General features: G+C 50.3%; 1 protein-coding gene across 3 annotated transcripts in view; it reads right to left on the reverse strand.

Moving 5' to 3' along the window:
• The window catches only part of HSPA12A (heat shock protein family A (Hsp70) member 12A), a 72,886-nt gene that overhangs the window by 5,614 nt on the left and 51,419 nt on the right, over window positions 1–15,853 (reverse strand). For 2 of the 3 annotated variants that reach the window (XM_046652142.1, XM_046652144.1), the window contains exons 7-10: window positions 7,967–8,138; window positions 4,213–4,299; window positions 3,546–3,650; window positions 2,536–2,794 (exon numbers count right to left, since the gene is read on the reverse strand). In XM_046652142.1, coding sequence (XP_046508098.1) covers window positions 2,536–2,794; window positions 3,546–3,650; window positions 4,213–4,299; window positions 7,967–8,138 — 623 coding nt within the window. The remainder of the gene's footprint in view (window positions 1–2,535; window positions 2,795–3,545; window positions 3,651–4,212; window positions 4,300–7,966; window positions 8,139–15,853) is intronic. The other variant, XM_046652143.1, reaches the window with a different exon arrangement.

Raw genomic sequence — 15,853 nt, forward strand, 5'->3', positions numbered from 1 at the left:
CCCAGGTACATCTCCCGCCCTGCAAGCAGCTGCCCCATGATGGTGATCAGCCTGTCCGACCAGATGCCCCTCACTGTCTCTATCAAAGGTGCAGCATGGCTAAAGCAGCGGCATGGAACAAAAGAGCACTGCACAGGGAGTCTGGATGGCTGGGCTCCAATCTGGCCTCCACCACTTAGTAGCTACCGAACTCTGGGCAAGTTGACCTACGTTTTCTCTGAGCCGCAGTCTTCTCGTCTGGAAATCAAGGATAACGCCACTTGCCTTACCTCCTTTGCAGAGATTGTTGTGAAGATCAAGTTAAATACCATGTCTGTGAAAACACTTTGGAAACTTCCTGGCGCTAAGTGAACACCAGGAACTGTTTACTGCAGTATCTACCCCGCCCGTTCTCAAGTTCAAAGGGGCTGAGCAAAGGGTGTCTCTGTCCCTGAAGTGAAACACACACCAGCTGCTTCCCAGCATCACGTTCTAGATTCTGCCAGGTCTCCCACACCAGGAATTCTTTCCATGGCCTAGGCCAGAGGACAGTGTGGTACGGTGTGGAGTGACCCCATGGCTGGCTGCAGCCAGTCTCCCCAGTAGGAGAGCTGGCAGGCCCAGAACTGTGCAGGCAGCACTTGGGATTCAACTCGGAGCAGGTGCCTCTAGGGGGGACCAAGGGAGCAGGTTGTCTCTGAGGGGCAGAGAGAACATCAGCCTAGTAAAAGAGTCCAGCTAGGACCCTGCTCCAAGGGCAAGAAGAGCTGGAGTCAAATATACTTTGTTTCCCACCAAAAGGAACCAGGGCTTCTTAGAGGAACAACCGATTGCAGGTCTGGGGTAGAGAACATACAAGATGAGCCAGGAGCATCTTCATATACCATACTGTCAACGACCACAGATGTCATGTCACTGGGACTCAGGAGCCAACCTGAAGAGGCTCCTATGGGCCAAGATGGGACAATTTGAGCATCAATAAGAATATAACTGCCATGGCTTAAAATACATTGAACATGCTTAAACCCATGAATTCTTAATGATACTCCCCTAGTGCCCCCGCAAAAGAAAAAAATTCATTTGTCACTTTGGAGGATGCTAGGAAATCAACAATTTTTTTTTAACAAAAAACTTATAAATGGGAGGAAAGAACCAAGATTTGTCTTCTTTTTCCTATATGAACTGTACTTCAGGGCAACCAAACCTTTGAGAAGAAAAATTTCTCTCTACAGATGTGTTCTAGCGAAGAAATGCAGAAGGATAACAGACTAAGCAGACAACCACGGGGCCACCCCTTCAATTAAGGCCTAAGCAATAAGCATCCATGGCTGCTAACATCACAAAAGAATCGACAAGGAAACACGATGTGTCCCCTGATGTGATGCGGTAGGAAATACCACCACCAGGAAATAGATCTGCCAAAAACTCAAACTGGAACCAAACCTCTAGCTCAATCTGTCCGTTTGCAAAAAAAAAAAAAAAAAAAAAAAAATACCAGGGGACAGAAGAACACATGATGTGGGCATGCAGTGAGCAAAACCCAGACTATAGGAAAGTCTACAGGACAAACAGTCAGCTGTGTCATCTAATAAGTTGCAAGCAAAAAACAGGAAAGGAAACTTGTATATTAAGTGAGACTTAAGAGGAATATCAGATAATTGCTGTGTATAGCTGTCAGTTAAACACTGATGCAAACTGAAAAAAAGCATGGGACGATCGAGAAAATTTTAATGTTAACTGGCTATTTGATGATATTGAAGAATCACTAATTTTAGTGTGATGATAGTGTTGTGGCTATGATTTTAAATTTATCTTCTTTAGAGATACGTACTGACGTGTTTATGGATTAGATGACAACCTGAGATTTGCTTTAAAATAATTAGGGAAGGGTGCATGAGGATTTAGACTGGCCAGGAATTGACAATTGTCGATGCTAGATAAGGAGGTTCATTTCACACAGTAAATGTTTGAAATTTTCCACTCTAAAAAGATTTTTAGAAACCTAGGATTTTTCTCTATTTTTTTTAAATTCAGCTTTAAAACATCTTCCAAATATGTTCATTTTGCAACAAGCTGAGCTGCAAACTCTTGCCTGCAGCCAAGAAATGCACAGTAGCAGGAAACCCAGACTCCCACGGGATTCTTTCAACAAATATTTACTGAGCACCTGCTAGGTATGTACCAGGTTCTGTTGCAAATACTGGGGATACAGCAGAGGCCAAAACAGACAAAATTCCCTGCTTTCATAAAGCTTATATTTTTTAGTACATCATAACAGCAAACACATAGATACTACTTTGCAGATCCCTAGGCATTGTGCTAAGCATCTAACATATATGAATTCATTTCATCCTCACAACAACCCTTTGAGGTAGGTAGAATTATCATCCCCATTTTCCAGATGAAAAAACTGAGGAGCAGAGAAGTTGAATCACTTGCCCAAGGTCACACAGCGAGTGTGTAGGATTGGAACCCAGAGTCCACACCCCCTTCCTCCCTCCCATCAACACGATCCACTCTCTAGAATGTCCTGAGCCCAACGTGAGCCCCGCTTACTTGCTCTTCCTCAAGGCGTGCTCCACGCTGTGCCCACGGAACTTCTTGTAGTAGTCAATGAAGGAGAAGGGCAGGGTGATGTTCAGCGGGTTCGTTCGGTCCGGGGCAGCCGCTCTTTTGCGAGACTCAAACGCGATCATTAAGTCAACCCAGGCTGCAGGACGCTTGATTTTGAATTGTTCAATAAAATCCTCTCCAAATATTTTACACAGAAGCTTCTCAAATTCATAATCTACTCCTAAGGAGCCATAGGGTCCACCTGAGTCGAGAACAAAATGGGAGCCCACCATGTTAAGAACCATCAGAAACTGAATCCAAAGTCTGAGAAACAGCCCACCTTGCGTTCTCTGAAACACCAAGTAGCACGACCTCGGACCCGCTTAGCAAGCAGGTGGCAGCTACGTGTTCTTACTTACACCTTATAACCCTTAGGTTCTTCTCATTCCATGTGGGGGAACTTTCCTACAGAAATCACTCGTCAACAATCTGTTTAAAATCAATTACAGTCTAAATAAAATCAAGACATTTAACTAATGAGGAGCATCATGGTATTCCCACGCAAGAAATCCAAGGACAGGGGCCAGTAACCTGCAGGCCTTGCCTCATTCCTGCCACCTAGTAATTGCTCACCATCCCCCCCCCCACCAAGGCAACGAGCCTGTTGTCTGGTTTGGCAAATCTTGATCCAAGACCTGGTGTCCCAGGACCTCCCTAGAAGGCTTAACCATAGCACTAAATCATACATGAAGTCAGGGTACAATCACATCCTTCCAGAACTTTCAGAAACAAACTCCCTTGGCCAGGATCTGAAAGAGGCTCAATCTACACTAAAACCCAAGTTACAGTGATTTGTGTTTTAAGACCATTTAGGTGCATTTGTCTCTCCATTTTCACAGAAGTATTGGTAACCTTTCCTGTCTCAATCCCATGCTGAGAGAAGGAAACGCTGAGAAAAATCTGGTATGAGTGGAGTGGCTCACGCGTGAGGAAATCAGCCATGCAGGGCTCACCTGTTGCTTTGTACAGTTCTTTAAGGTGTCCCTCTGGTAACCGTATCTGATGGACTGTCAGGTCTACCGTGCCACCGCCACTGTCCACAACCACATACTTGTCACCTGGTACAAAAACAACCATCCTTTACATAGGCCGCTTGTCAACCCCATCCTGAAACAAGCTGGCAGGTGATGACTTGGTAAACCCAGCTAAGTGCCATCAACACCTCTCATTAGTACAATGGTTTTGTTAATTAGCCTCACAGCGAGTTATCCATGACTAAAGAGAATGTAATAATGTCTGCCCAGAAGTGATGGTTAGCATGGATGATAAAGAACCCAGAGGAGTGAATCTTTAAGACTGAAGCATTCATGTCACACGCTGCTGCATACCTGTCATGTACAAGTGGACAACTTCCTGCCAAGATAATGGCACCATAAAATGACCCATTGTTTTTACTGGTGAGTTCCATTTCCTACCTCTCTTCTGAAGAGTCTATATGGTTTTACAACATGCAAAATTATAGCTACAAAAGAGCTCTCCTTGGGTGAGTGGTCTTTAAAACTAAGTGATTTTGAACATTCTCCAAAAGTGCAAAAGGAACAAATAGGAATGCATTTTTGCCAGCAGCACCAAAAACAAAAAAAAAATCCAGCAAGGGCAAAAGACGTTCAAGGACGCTACCTTCCTCCAGCTCGGACCAGATTTCTCCTATGACATTCTCCACCAAAAAGGTCCGACTCTGCCGATTACGCCGTACGTGTTCCTTAGCTAGTGGCCAACAGAAAGAAAATGACGATGGGTAAGAAAGCATGAAAAAGCAGGCAGTCATCTGAGGCAGTCAGTGAGGCAACAGCAGGAGGAGTTCAGGGATGCAACATTTAGCCATACTTGACCCAAATGATTACATAAGTACAACATCGGGAGTCACACAGCCAGCCCTTCCAGAGCAGCAGCTATTGCCACCAGCCTTCATCTCTTCATCTGCATGGCAGCCTTGAATCTCTTCAGCTGCATGCCCTGCTGAAAAGCTGTCCCTCTTGAGGTCTTCCTCTGGTGACATTTTTTGGGGAATAGGTTAATAAAATCGGCCAATTCCCTGGCTTTGCTGCTCCAGGGGAAGCCTCTGCCAAGCAGCCTGCAGTGTACTCGATTAAACAATTTCACATCCAGGAACTCTGCCTGACACAAGGAATGTGGGCGTTTTCCTTACTGGATCCTGGATAAACACAGGTCTGGAGCCATTTCCTGATCCAGTTGAAGCCAATATGCTCTTCAGCCACAAGGTGGCGCTTCAGCCACAAGGTGGCCTGCAACCCGGCAAAGCCCCAGGGCCGCCTTTTTCCTGAACACTGCAGGACAGCCTGGCTGTGTCTCCGGGTGCTTAGTGGCTGTGACGCCTTGCATAGGGTATTTCATCTCCCGCAGACCTCCCTGACAGCCCTGTGAGGCGGACAGGCCACAAATCATCATCCTACATCCAGATGAGGAAACCAGGTCAGGAAGGTTCAGGGGCTTGCAGTTCCCACGACTCTCTCTTGCAGCCCAAAATTAGCCCTGGGACCACAGACCCTCATGCGTGCATGCTCTGAGAGTTAACAATTTACAATGAGGTCTGGAAAAGCAGAATACGAATGGTAAGAGATGGGAAAGGTGTGTGAGAGGGACCCGGGCAGCAGCAGGACACAGCCACGGTGGGAATTTGGACAAATCATGTAAGCCCTCTGGGCCTCAGTTTCCTCATCCATAACATGGGGATAATAATACTTGGCCTAAGTTCCTCACAGGCAGAGCAGGGACTGGTTCTCTGATTTATCCTCAGCATCCAGTGTGACAGCAGGCACACAGTAGGTGATAATGAAGGGGAAGCACCGAAGATGAGCCCAGGTCCCTGACAGAGGGTCACGGCTGTGAATGACTTTTACAGGTGGAGGCTCCATCCACCGCTCTGCTGCCGCCCCCACAATTTTGCCCCCGCCAATTGTTTTAGTCCCTAGGTGGGTGCTGCTGACTTTGAACTGCCCTACAAATCCATGTGCTTCTGGTTATCCAGTAAAGGACCCTTGACCCACTAGCCTCTTTTAGCAAGGAGCACAGTGTCTGCAAAACAGCATCTTCTCTGGGGCACTGCCAGCCCAAAGTGCCCTCAGCCCTGGTCTGTTGTGGAGTGGCCGTCCCTGATTCAAGAGTTCCTGCAGGCCCAGGATGGATCCCCAAACTCGGGGCTTCTCTCCTGTTCCAGCACCGGCTCCAGGTGAATTTATACTGCAGACCCTGTAGTGGACATTTGGTTTTCTAAAACATTCTAGATGACTAACAAAATGGCATTCATAAAGAACAGCTAAGTGGGGCTAAGAAAACATTTTCTGAGCTCTCAAAAAATTATCCCACTTTTTGGGCATATTAAGCCCAAGATTGTGAAAAATGTATCCTTTACTAATCTTATTAAATCCTCTTGGAGTAAAATAATACCAATGGCAAACCCTGCAGTGCTGGGGGCAGAGTGCCAGCTCCTTGTCCTTCAGTGCTGTCCAGTGGGCGTCCATCACGAAGGAACATCGGGGAGCAGAGAACGGCCCGGGGGGTCTCAGGGCACTAACGCCATCCCGGGTGCTCCTGATGAAGTGCTCTGCCAGGCCTCCCAGATGGCTCCCCCTCCTCCTGGGAGAGAAGTTCTAACCGTACCACAGGCAGAGACAGAATGCCCGCCTCGCTGCTCCTCTGAAGGGTGGTGGCCAACAATTCGAGGACTTCAAAACCAAAGAGACCCTCTGAGCACGTGAGACAACAGCCAGTTCCACCAGGCACAGGACACAGACACAGAGCAGGGTAGGGCAGACAGGATATGTTAAAGGAAAGGAACCCCACAACTGAGCTCTCGGGAAGGCAAGCATTCAAAACCTCAAGTCCCCCTCAAATGTGAGTGTTATCCGTAAGGACTGTTAAGGAGAGCTACCGAGAATTAGCCACTTCTGGCGTGAATTTCTGTTTATGAACGACTGAGTAAGAAGCAGCATGGAAGGATAAAGCCCAGTCAGTCAGTCCTTTTTTCCAATTAAAACAACGAGGAAGGAAATTTAAATAAATATACCGTCCTGAGTGTTCAGGGCGTCCATGCCCGTGATTTAGGTGGCAGGAAGGCCGGCCTCGGCATGTTTCGGGAGAGGCCGAACATTGCTGGAAAAAGGCAGATCAAGCCCTCAAATTTAAAGGGAAGCCTGTTTCCATTCATTCCAGATTAATCAGATCTGAGGGCTAACACACAGCCACGGGCAGGCTGGTGACAAGTGAATATTTTGCCACTGTCCTGTGGCTGAGGTTCACAGACTCCTCAATCTGGGGTTGCAGATGCACAGCAGCGGCCTTGGGCAGTCACCCTGTGAAGAGGAACAGGCGAGGCCTGGAGGAGACGGCTCAGCACCGTCTGGGCAGGAATGTGCGCCTGCTAAGGATGAGCCTGGGCCCCAGTGCCTCGGGGAGTACACAGACACGCTCCGGGTGTGGGACCAACGATAAGGTGGAAACAAGGCTGTGGGGGGAACAGCCAGAGACAGTCCTCACCAGTGTCACCCTCTCCTCCTCCCGGGCCTTCCAGGGCAGGATGGAGTGGGTGATGGGTGGGTATCTGCCCTTGAGGTCCTCATATGGGAACAGGGCTCAGAGCTGTGTGCACAGCGCCACCCCTACCGCACTCCCAGTTAGCACCCATGCTCACTCACATTGGTGGCTTTGCCACTGACCCAGGGCAAACTGGGTCTGCAAACTCCATTGCCCTGGACAGACCCACGTAGCCCAGGATACAAGGGAAAAAGTTCTAGGGACCAAAATTGTGACCAGCTTGCATACTGGTAAATAGTACAAAGAAAAAAAAAAATGCCCATCCTGAGTCTTCCTAGGCGGTGCTCCTTCCCACAGCTGAGTGAGCATCAGCAGGTCAAGGAGAAGTCAGCCTTTGTCAGCCATAGTTTACACTCTCCCCAGGTTTATGGCTAAGACACATAATGAGCTCATCACACAGAAGCAGCCCCAATGAGTGCGTCAGCAATAAGTCAACAGTCTTAATGGAGGAATTAATAACAGGGAAGTGGATTAGATCAAGAATCAGTTAACAGACAGGAAAGATTAAGAGCCTAGTAAAATGCAAGGCCAAGAACTGCTCTCAGGCCACCTTCAGGTTCTGAGAGAGAAGCGCTCTCCCCTCTCCAAAGGCATGTGGGTGGGCGATGAACGAGAGAGTAACAATGGCTGAGCTGATTGGGGGTCCCTGGAGGGACCAGGTAGCAGGGCTGAGCACAGAGGTGCTTAAAGCCAACCTGCTCCGGGAGCATCTTGATTCTTTGTTACAGCACTAAGTGCCTTTAAATAATCAGAGGCAGAGAAACGTGCAGGGGGCGGGAGGGGAGAGAGCAGGGAGGGGGAGAGAGAGAGCAGGAGGTACCCTGTGCAAACCCAGCTCCTACTGTGTCACTGGAGCTGTACCCATTGACCGCCGCCTTGCTGCTCAGCTCGATCATCTGGTGCAGCCGCAGCTTCCGGCAGTAGATGGAGGCCGCCTCAGGCTCCAAGGCTATGATGAGCTGCTCCGAGTTCTCGGGGGAGGCCAGGCCTGCCTGGAAGACAGAAGCAGAGGCTGGGACTCGGGCTTCCTGCGCAGGACCACTCCGAGGACACCCATGCCTTGGGCTGACACCCTCACTCACGTTCTGCTTGTTTGGGAAACTCACTCCCAATTCACAGGCCTCTGCAGAGCTTAAATTGGGTGTGATTGGGTGCTAGGCCCCCGGCCAGGTACCCAAACACCACAGAATAGCCAAAGAAAACAAACAAGCACCCTTGGGAAACAAACGCAAGGCTCTCTGGGCCACAGAGTCTCCTGCATTTGGAGCTTGCTTGGCCCAGAACTGAGAAGCACGAAGGGGGAAAGGCCCCAAAACTTTGAAAACCATTACAGGAGGGAAGGTGGATGGTCTGTTTCCCATTACAGTGGGCCACCGCTGGACCTCAGCTATGCGAGCATCTGATTTTGCTGTATGGGAACCTGAACTATTATCTCCAGAGCACCAGGAGGGTGAAAATTCCTCCAGGAGAAAGCGCCTGCTGGAATCCCACAGAGTCCCTCACTTTCTAGGGTGTAGGTCCAGAGGCAGCTGGCAGTGTCTTATTCAAAGTTTGTATCCCTTTAACAGCAGAAATGCTTCTCTCTGTGATATCTGGCTTGTTCTAGTCACAGTCCCTCCAGACCTTAAGAAGGGCCAGCCCAGGAGGCTCCAGGACCACCCTCCCGAGGTGCTCAGAGAAATGAGCCTGGCGTGGCCTCTAGCAGGTCCCTGCCACCTCTCACAGCCGTGAACTGGAGCACGAGGTCTCGCCTGCTCGTTGAAGCTGTTCGAGCCCACGGGGTTTCCTTAGTTGCCAGCACGATGGAAAACAGAAGCACGTTCCGTTGCCGTCAGCGCTGTGTTGCTGTCTTTGCTGCTGTTTCCTAGGGAACCCCAGAATGCTGCCCTCGTGCCGCACCCACTTTGGCGAAGGCCCCCATTCTACGGCAGGCCCGTGAGGTTAGTGGACTCGTCTTGTAGACCAGGGACGCAAGGTTGCCTAATGTCACACGTGCACAATGACCTCTCACCAGGAGGAGCCACCTCGAGTCACAGGCGGAAGGGGCTTAGGAGGTTAATTATTAGACAAGAAGGGGAGGAGGGTTCAGGTTAGAATATTAAAAATGCCTTTTGTCCAACTCCTTCACTTTATGCAGAAGGAAACCAAGGCCCAGAGAGGTAGGGTGACCAACCATCCTGGCGTTTCCTGGGACGGGAGACTTTCAGTGTTAAGATCAGGACAGTCTTAGGCTGAAAGGTATCCAACTGTAAGTGGCAGAGCCAGCCCAGGCCCAGGTCTTGAGCAGACCTGCTCTTTAATTGGTTCTCAGCTCTCCCGCTCTCAGGAACTCCAGGTACTGGGTGGGGCCCAGGCCTCCATCCTTTGAGAAAACTCCCCAGGGGCCTCTAATACTCCAGTAGTGCCTCCTCAACTGGTTGAAAGGCACAATCTCCTTACTAATTTACTCTGGGACAGCAATGCCTGTACCTGCAGTCATTAATTCTCCATAATTACTATACTCCAAACCAACCATTCTGTCGTAATGAGATATATCAGCAGGCGGGTGACTGAAGTCCCCACTTTGCCAATACCAAATGCCCCACGACAAGTGGCAGAACCCTTCTGGGAAGACCGACCTTTACAAAACCGGACTGGAACTGCGCACATGTCCTGCACCATCCACTGGGAACCCGCCCCCTTCCTGCCTAGTACCCTTGGCTGTCGCCAACACAGGGGCAGCATCTATGCCCATCAGCTTGGTCGCTGGGTTGAAGAGGCCAGGTCTGCCCTTAGCTGACATGGGTCAACAGGCCACTGACACACATGTGTGACAAGATGTCCCCCTACTCCCTATTCAAGGGATTAAACGCCCCCCTCCTCCAGCCTTGCATTCTCACAGGGTCACATGAGACATCCTTAGCCCAAAGACAGCGGAAGGGCACAGTGCACAATGAAAGAGGACAAGGGTTACACATGTGAAGTGCCACCAGGAATGGGGAAACCTCTGAAACTTAATCCCCAGGATCCCAGAAGAAGAAATCCCAAATAAAACCAAGAGGAGCCCCTTCTACAGAACAGCTCTCACGGATTGATTTTTTCCATCTTCGGGGGTTTGTAAAATCAAGGCCCTCCTAGAACAGAAGCTAAGAGGCCCAGCTCCCACAACACGGGGCGAGGAGGAAGGAAGGATGAGCAACGAAAGAGCTGGCCCTAAATGTACAAAACCCTCTTCCAAAGTTCAGATTGGAAAATATTTGGGGGGTGGGGCGAAGCAGAGTGCCACTGTGGCACCCAGGGACTCAGTGTGAAGGAGGAAAGGCCATAGCTCTGCCCACTCAAAAGGCTCATTACTCCCATCATGTCCCCCTAGGAGGTCAACCTGCCAGGCGGCTCCCACGTGGCAGTCCCAGAGCAACAGGGGCCTGAGCCGGGGAGTGGGGGATGGGAGGGCAGAAAGAGGAGCAGGAAATAAACACCCTCGTTCCTCTCTACACCTTACCTGAAGTTCTGGGCAGGAACTCTGATCTATGTGAAATATCTACGTGGAAAATCAAATCATGAAGTCCAGAGGAGTGAAGAGCCTTGAGTAAAATCATACAACTCGAGAGCATCTGAATGTGCCTGGTGCATGACTGACAGGATCCAGCAAGACATCCCACACTGGGACGTTCCCACATTCCAGAGACGTAAAAGACACACAGGCTGACTCAGTGCCTGAGACAGCATGCCTGCACCCCTCAGGGGAAGCCTCTCATCCGTCCCTCCCCAGCTGGGCTGGCCTCAGCTCCACAGCAAAAGCTCTAAGTCATTTCCATGGGGTTCCCCATGGTACCTAGGAGAAGATGCAGATGGTGAGTGGAGGTGAAGGGGACCCCAAACCAGAGGGGAGGGGCCCGGCAGTGTCTGGGAGGCCTAGGACAAAGTACCACACTCCTTCGCTGAACCAGCCCCTGTCACACTCCCCAGTTAGGGCCAGGGGCCGTGTCCCCACCAGCAAACTCCCACAGAGGCCATAGCGGAGAGCTGAGGGGGAGAGGCCAGAGGAGGCAGGCTGGCTCTATGTAGATTCCATCTCCCCAGGAGGGGACCCAGAGCTACTTGGGGACTCCAAGAAAAGGAGGACATGCAAAAGAATCCGTCAGACTCTCAAAAGCCCAGATGTCGTTATCTCTGGGCAGAAGGATCCAGTGCCTGGCAGTGTAACCTTTGTTTCTATATAAACACTTAACAGTCTTCTCATCAGAAGCCCTCGGTCCTGGCAGCTGTCAGGAGACCTGAGGGTCTGTTGGCCTGGGATTAGGCCAAGGTCAACCAAAGCAGGAGCGCACTCTTTCCACTTTTGCTAATTGGGCCTCTGGAGCTGATATTTCCTGGCCACTGTTCTGATGGACGTGCGCCCTCCCTCCAAGGGGGCCCGGCAGACCACTTAGTAATACTGTCTCCAATGCTAGATCAATGCGGACACATCTAGCCTCTCCTGAAAGACGGGACATTTTCTAAGAGCAGCAGTCAGGTCTTCTTGCCTGTAGCACATAGTAGGTGCTCAGATGGCAGCTGCTGAATGAATGAATCGACCATCCCTCCAGCCAGCCTCTATTGTGCAATTTCCTGGCCCTGGTCTCTGCAACACTGAACAAGAGCATTCTGCAGATGTGACCTGGGGATTTCACAAACAGAAAGTGTCTGAACCAAGACAGCGCTACCCCACTTGACTCCTCCACAAATCTGGGGCAGCAGGAGCACCCTCATAGTAGTTTTTTAGAGGGTCACAAGCTCAGGGGTGAGGAGGAGCAGGTGGGTGAGAAAACTGCACTCCAGGGAGCCCAGGGATGGGCGGGGCGTTTACACCAACTCCTGCCAGGGACTGTGTCCACAGTGGAGAAAAATGGCCAGAGGGGCCGAGTGCTCTGCTGGCCCAGCGTCAGGCTGCAAAGGGCTCCAGCTGCTCTGGCTCTGGGTGTCATGAGGTTGCAGTTGGGTTTTTTCCTGATATGATTATTTTTTACTGCAGTTTGTTCTGAAGGGGAGAGAAGGGCAAGCTGTAACTCCATGTTAGATGAGATCATCATACGCAGGGCAACATCATTTATGTACCAAGTTTCTGGAACCTACAGGAGCTACACATTTGAGGCAAAATGTCTCTAGAAATAAACTGAACTGCTTCCTATCCACGATGCTCTCAAGACTCAGGGGGACCCTCTCCCGTTCTAGGTATTTTCTGAAGGTGTCAGAAGAGGGCTCAGCCGTTCTTTCTGCGACCATCTTTTCACTGAATGCCCCTAAAGGATCTAACGGTGTCCTGAGGCTGTGAATTATAAAAGGTAGAGATTGAACCCACTTTTCCCCCAAGCACTTGATACAAGAGGACTCTTTGGAGTTTCACAGATAAACTGTATCTGTATAAAGTGCTCTGCAGCCTTCAGAGAGAATCACACGTCTGAGTAGAGGCCCCAGAACCACCCACTCCATCCACATCCTGCTTCTCCCGTGGGAGATGCTGCCAGAGCCTCCTCTCCCTCTCTGCATCCAGGCCTCTTCCTCCTCCACCAGGCCGGGGGAAGGATAAAGCTCAGGCCCCAAGTGACTGTGCCATGAACTTGGGCTCAGGAGGCCTCCAAGAGGCCTGGAAGGAGGGGCTCCATTTCCCATATGAAGCAGGGTGCATGGGACTGGTTTCCCAGCTGCCCTGATGGAGTGCTGTTCCACCGCATCCTTCCAGCTCTTCTGTGCAAAGCCAGGCTGATGCGCGGCACCTTGGGTGGAAGGCTCGGTGGGCACTGTCAGATCTCAGAGGCTCGCTGGGCCAAGAATTGTGTGTTTTGCTCGGGTTCTGTATTAGTCAGGGTTCTCCAGAGAAGCAGAACCAGTAGGATGTACAGTCACGAGTCACTTAACGATGGGGATACATTCTGAGAAATGCATCCTTAGGTGATCTTCTCATTGTGGGAACATCATAGCGTGCACTTACACAAATCTAGATGGGATAGCCTACTACACACCCAGACTGTATGCTGCTAATCTTACGGGATCACCGTTGCATAGCAGTCCATCATGCACCGAAATGTCATTATGTGGCGCATGACTGTATGTATATAAAGAGATTTGTTATGAGGAACCGGCTCACACAACTATGTAGACCGACAAGTCCCAAGATCTGCAGCTGGCACGCTGGAGAACCAGGAGAGCTGATGGTATAGTTGGTTCCCTTGCCAGCAAGCTCAGGACCCAGGAAGAGCCGATGTTTCAGTTCAAGCCCAAAGACAGGAAAAAACCAATGTCCCAGTTTGAAGGCAAGCAGGGAGGAGGAATTCTCTCTTATTCTAGGGAGGTTCAGCCTTTCCTTCTATACAATTGTTCAACTGATTGGATGAGGCCCACCCACCTTAGGGAGAGCAATCTGTGGTAGTCAGTCAATCAACTTAAATGTTAATCTCATCCAAAAGCAACCTCACAGCAACACTAAGAATGACATTTGACCAAATAGCTGGGTACCCCTTGGCCCAGTCAAGTTTACAAATAAAATTAACCCTCACAAGTGCGCATCTTTCTTATTCTGTATAATAAATGGGGAATGAGGAAGGAGAGTTGGAGAGATGCTAATTTTGACCACAGAATAAGAAGCTTCATTTCCATTTCGTCCTGGGGACTCTTCCAGAAGATAGGCTGAAGAGACCGCAGAGAAGTTGGCAAAGCAACTATGCTCCTAAGACTCCCTCTGCCCCTCTGCCAGAGCTACAAAAGCGTTCAACGAACGGCTCAGCTGCCAGCAACTTGAGAGCAGGGTCTATCTTGGTTACGAGGATATGAATCCAGCGCCTACCCCAGTCCTGGCATGCAGAAGGCCCCAGCGTAGGTTTGTTCAATGAATAAATGAATGAGTGAACAAAGAACGAGCGAATGGTCCCCGCCATCTTGAAATTCCTTCAGTGACTATACACTGAACACAAGTGTGAAACCAGAATTACAAAGGGCCCCAAATTAAGCTGCATAAGCTGCACCAGACAAAAGTTATATGGCATCAGAGGACAGGCCCGCCTGCAGCGTGTCTCTGGGCTTCAGAAAGTAAATTCCCCACGTCCATAAACACTGGTCACATCCGAGGACCTGCTAACCCCTCTAATCTCTGAGGTGCCCTTTTGATCCAGCCAAACCCCAGAGTACACCACACCCACTTCTGCCTGGTTTCCGGGGGAGGGCGAGGCCCAGTGTGAGGGGCCTCTCCCCCACCGGCTCAGAGAGGCAGTCCTTGGAGGAGCCGGCCCAGGGCTACAACAGCCCTAACAAATCTACCAGTCACTGCTCCTCTTTCCTTTTCAGGCTAAAAATAAGAGCTGACCCTTTTCTGGGTCACACGTTTGTTGCTGAAGTCTTCCTGTGGGCTGGAAAATGAGAGTCAAAACCATGAGTCTTGAGTATCCTTCCTGGGAAAAACTCCGATCACTGGGCTGTGTCCTTGTAGACAGCTGTGTTCCAGCATCCCATCCTTAGATACTGCCTGAGGATGACACTACGGCAAAACTCCTGGATGCCCAGGGCTTCTGTGGACTGCTAAACTGCACTCGTATTTCTTCCATCTTAAAGAAGTCGCCTCTTTCTGCAACTTCACCCTCTTCCTTCATCCCCACAAAAACAAATCTATTTTTGGCAGATACATAGATGGAGCCAGATTCTCACGCTAAACAGAGGAAGGGGAGAGCAGAGGAGACAGCCTGGGGCAGGGGAGGGAAGAAAGGGAACAGAGGGAGAGTGAGGGGAGGGGACACTGCCCTCCCTTGAGCTCTACCTGCCACCTGGAGTGAAGCCCCAAGCATCGAGTACAATTCATGACATCAAGATGCCCACGGCCTTTTTATTATATCTGGTGCTCAGGGGTGATTTGCTGGGTGTTTTGAAAGGAAAGGTTTATACGTGTGGGTACAAACTCAACGTCAGAGGTATGTCCCCTGGGAAAGGTGGCGGTCTTCTAAGAGGTGTGGCAGGGGTAAGGGGCCATCTATCACCCTGGTGACTTTCCCCAGGCCAGCTCAGGTTGTAGGCTCTGAAAACTGTCTCTCAATGCAAAGTGGACCCAGACCACAGAGTGGGCTTTCAATAAGGCAGGGGATTAAGTACAACAGGAGCCAGCTCTGTCCTGGGGATCAGAACAGCAGGACAGTACGGCCAGGCGTGCTTGCCATGAAGCAGACTCTCACGGGAGCCCCGTCATGGCACAAGTTGTCTGCCAACAGTGGGAAGGCTGGAGGCCATGAGGGTTTGTGGCACCAGCAGTGTCCCCCAGTGCCCACAAGGGATGGGCTGGCCATCGGCCCTGTGGAATGCTCTGTCTGGTGCCATGGTGACTTGCACACTCCTTAGCCATGCCACTGCCCCCATCCAGGAGGCTGCCACCATGCAGGTGTGGCAGCCCTCACCCCTCTCTGGGGTGACCATACCTGCTCCTGCCTTGCTCATAAGGTGCAATGTACAGAGCACAGTTGTCTTCCCTTTACTTCCCCACTGTGCTGTGCAGCTTTCAGCCTCCACACCAAGCTGGTCTGCCTGGGTCGTGGCCATTGGCTTTGTCTTTATTCCTTTCATATCCAAATATTCTTGTTTCCCAAGGCTTTTCCCTGAGGTTCTCACTTCCATTCACCCACGGAGAAATGTCTCTGAGCCCCAGTTTGAAATCCTAACCCCTGAGAATCTACAGTGGAAACATTCCCTGGAAACGCCTAAAGCCAGAAGG

The sequence above is a fragment of the Equus quagga genome, chromosome 2, assembly GCF_021613505.1.
Source record: "Equus quagga isolate Etosha38 chromosome 2, UCLA_HA_Equagga_1.0, whole genome shotgun sequence".
Taxonomy (NCBI): Eukaryota; Metazoa; Chordata; class Mammalia; order Perissodactyla; family Equidae; genus Equus; species Equus quagga.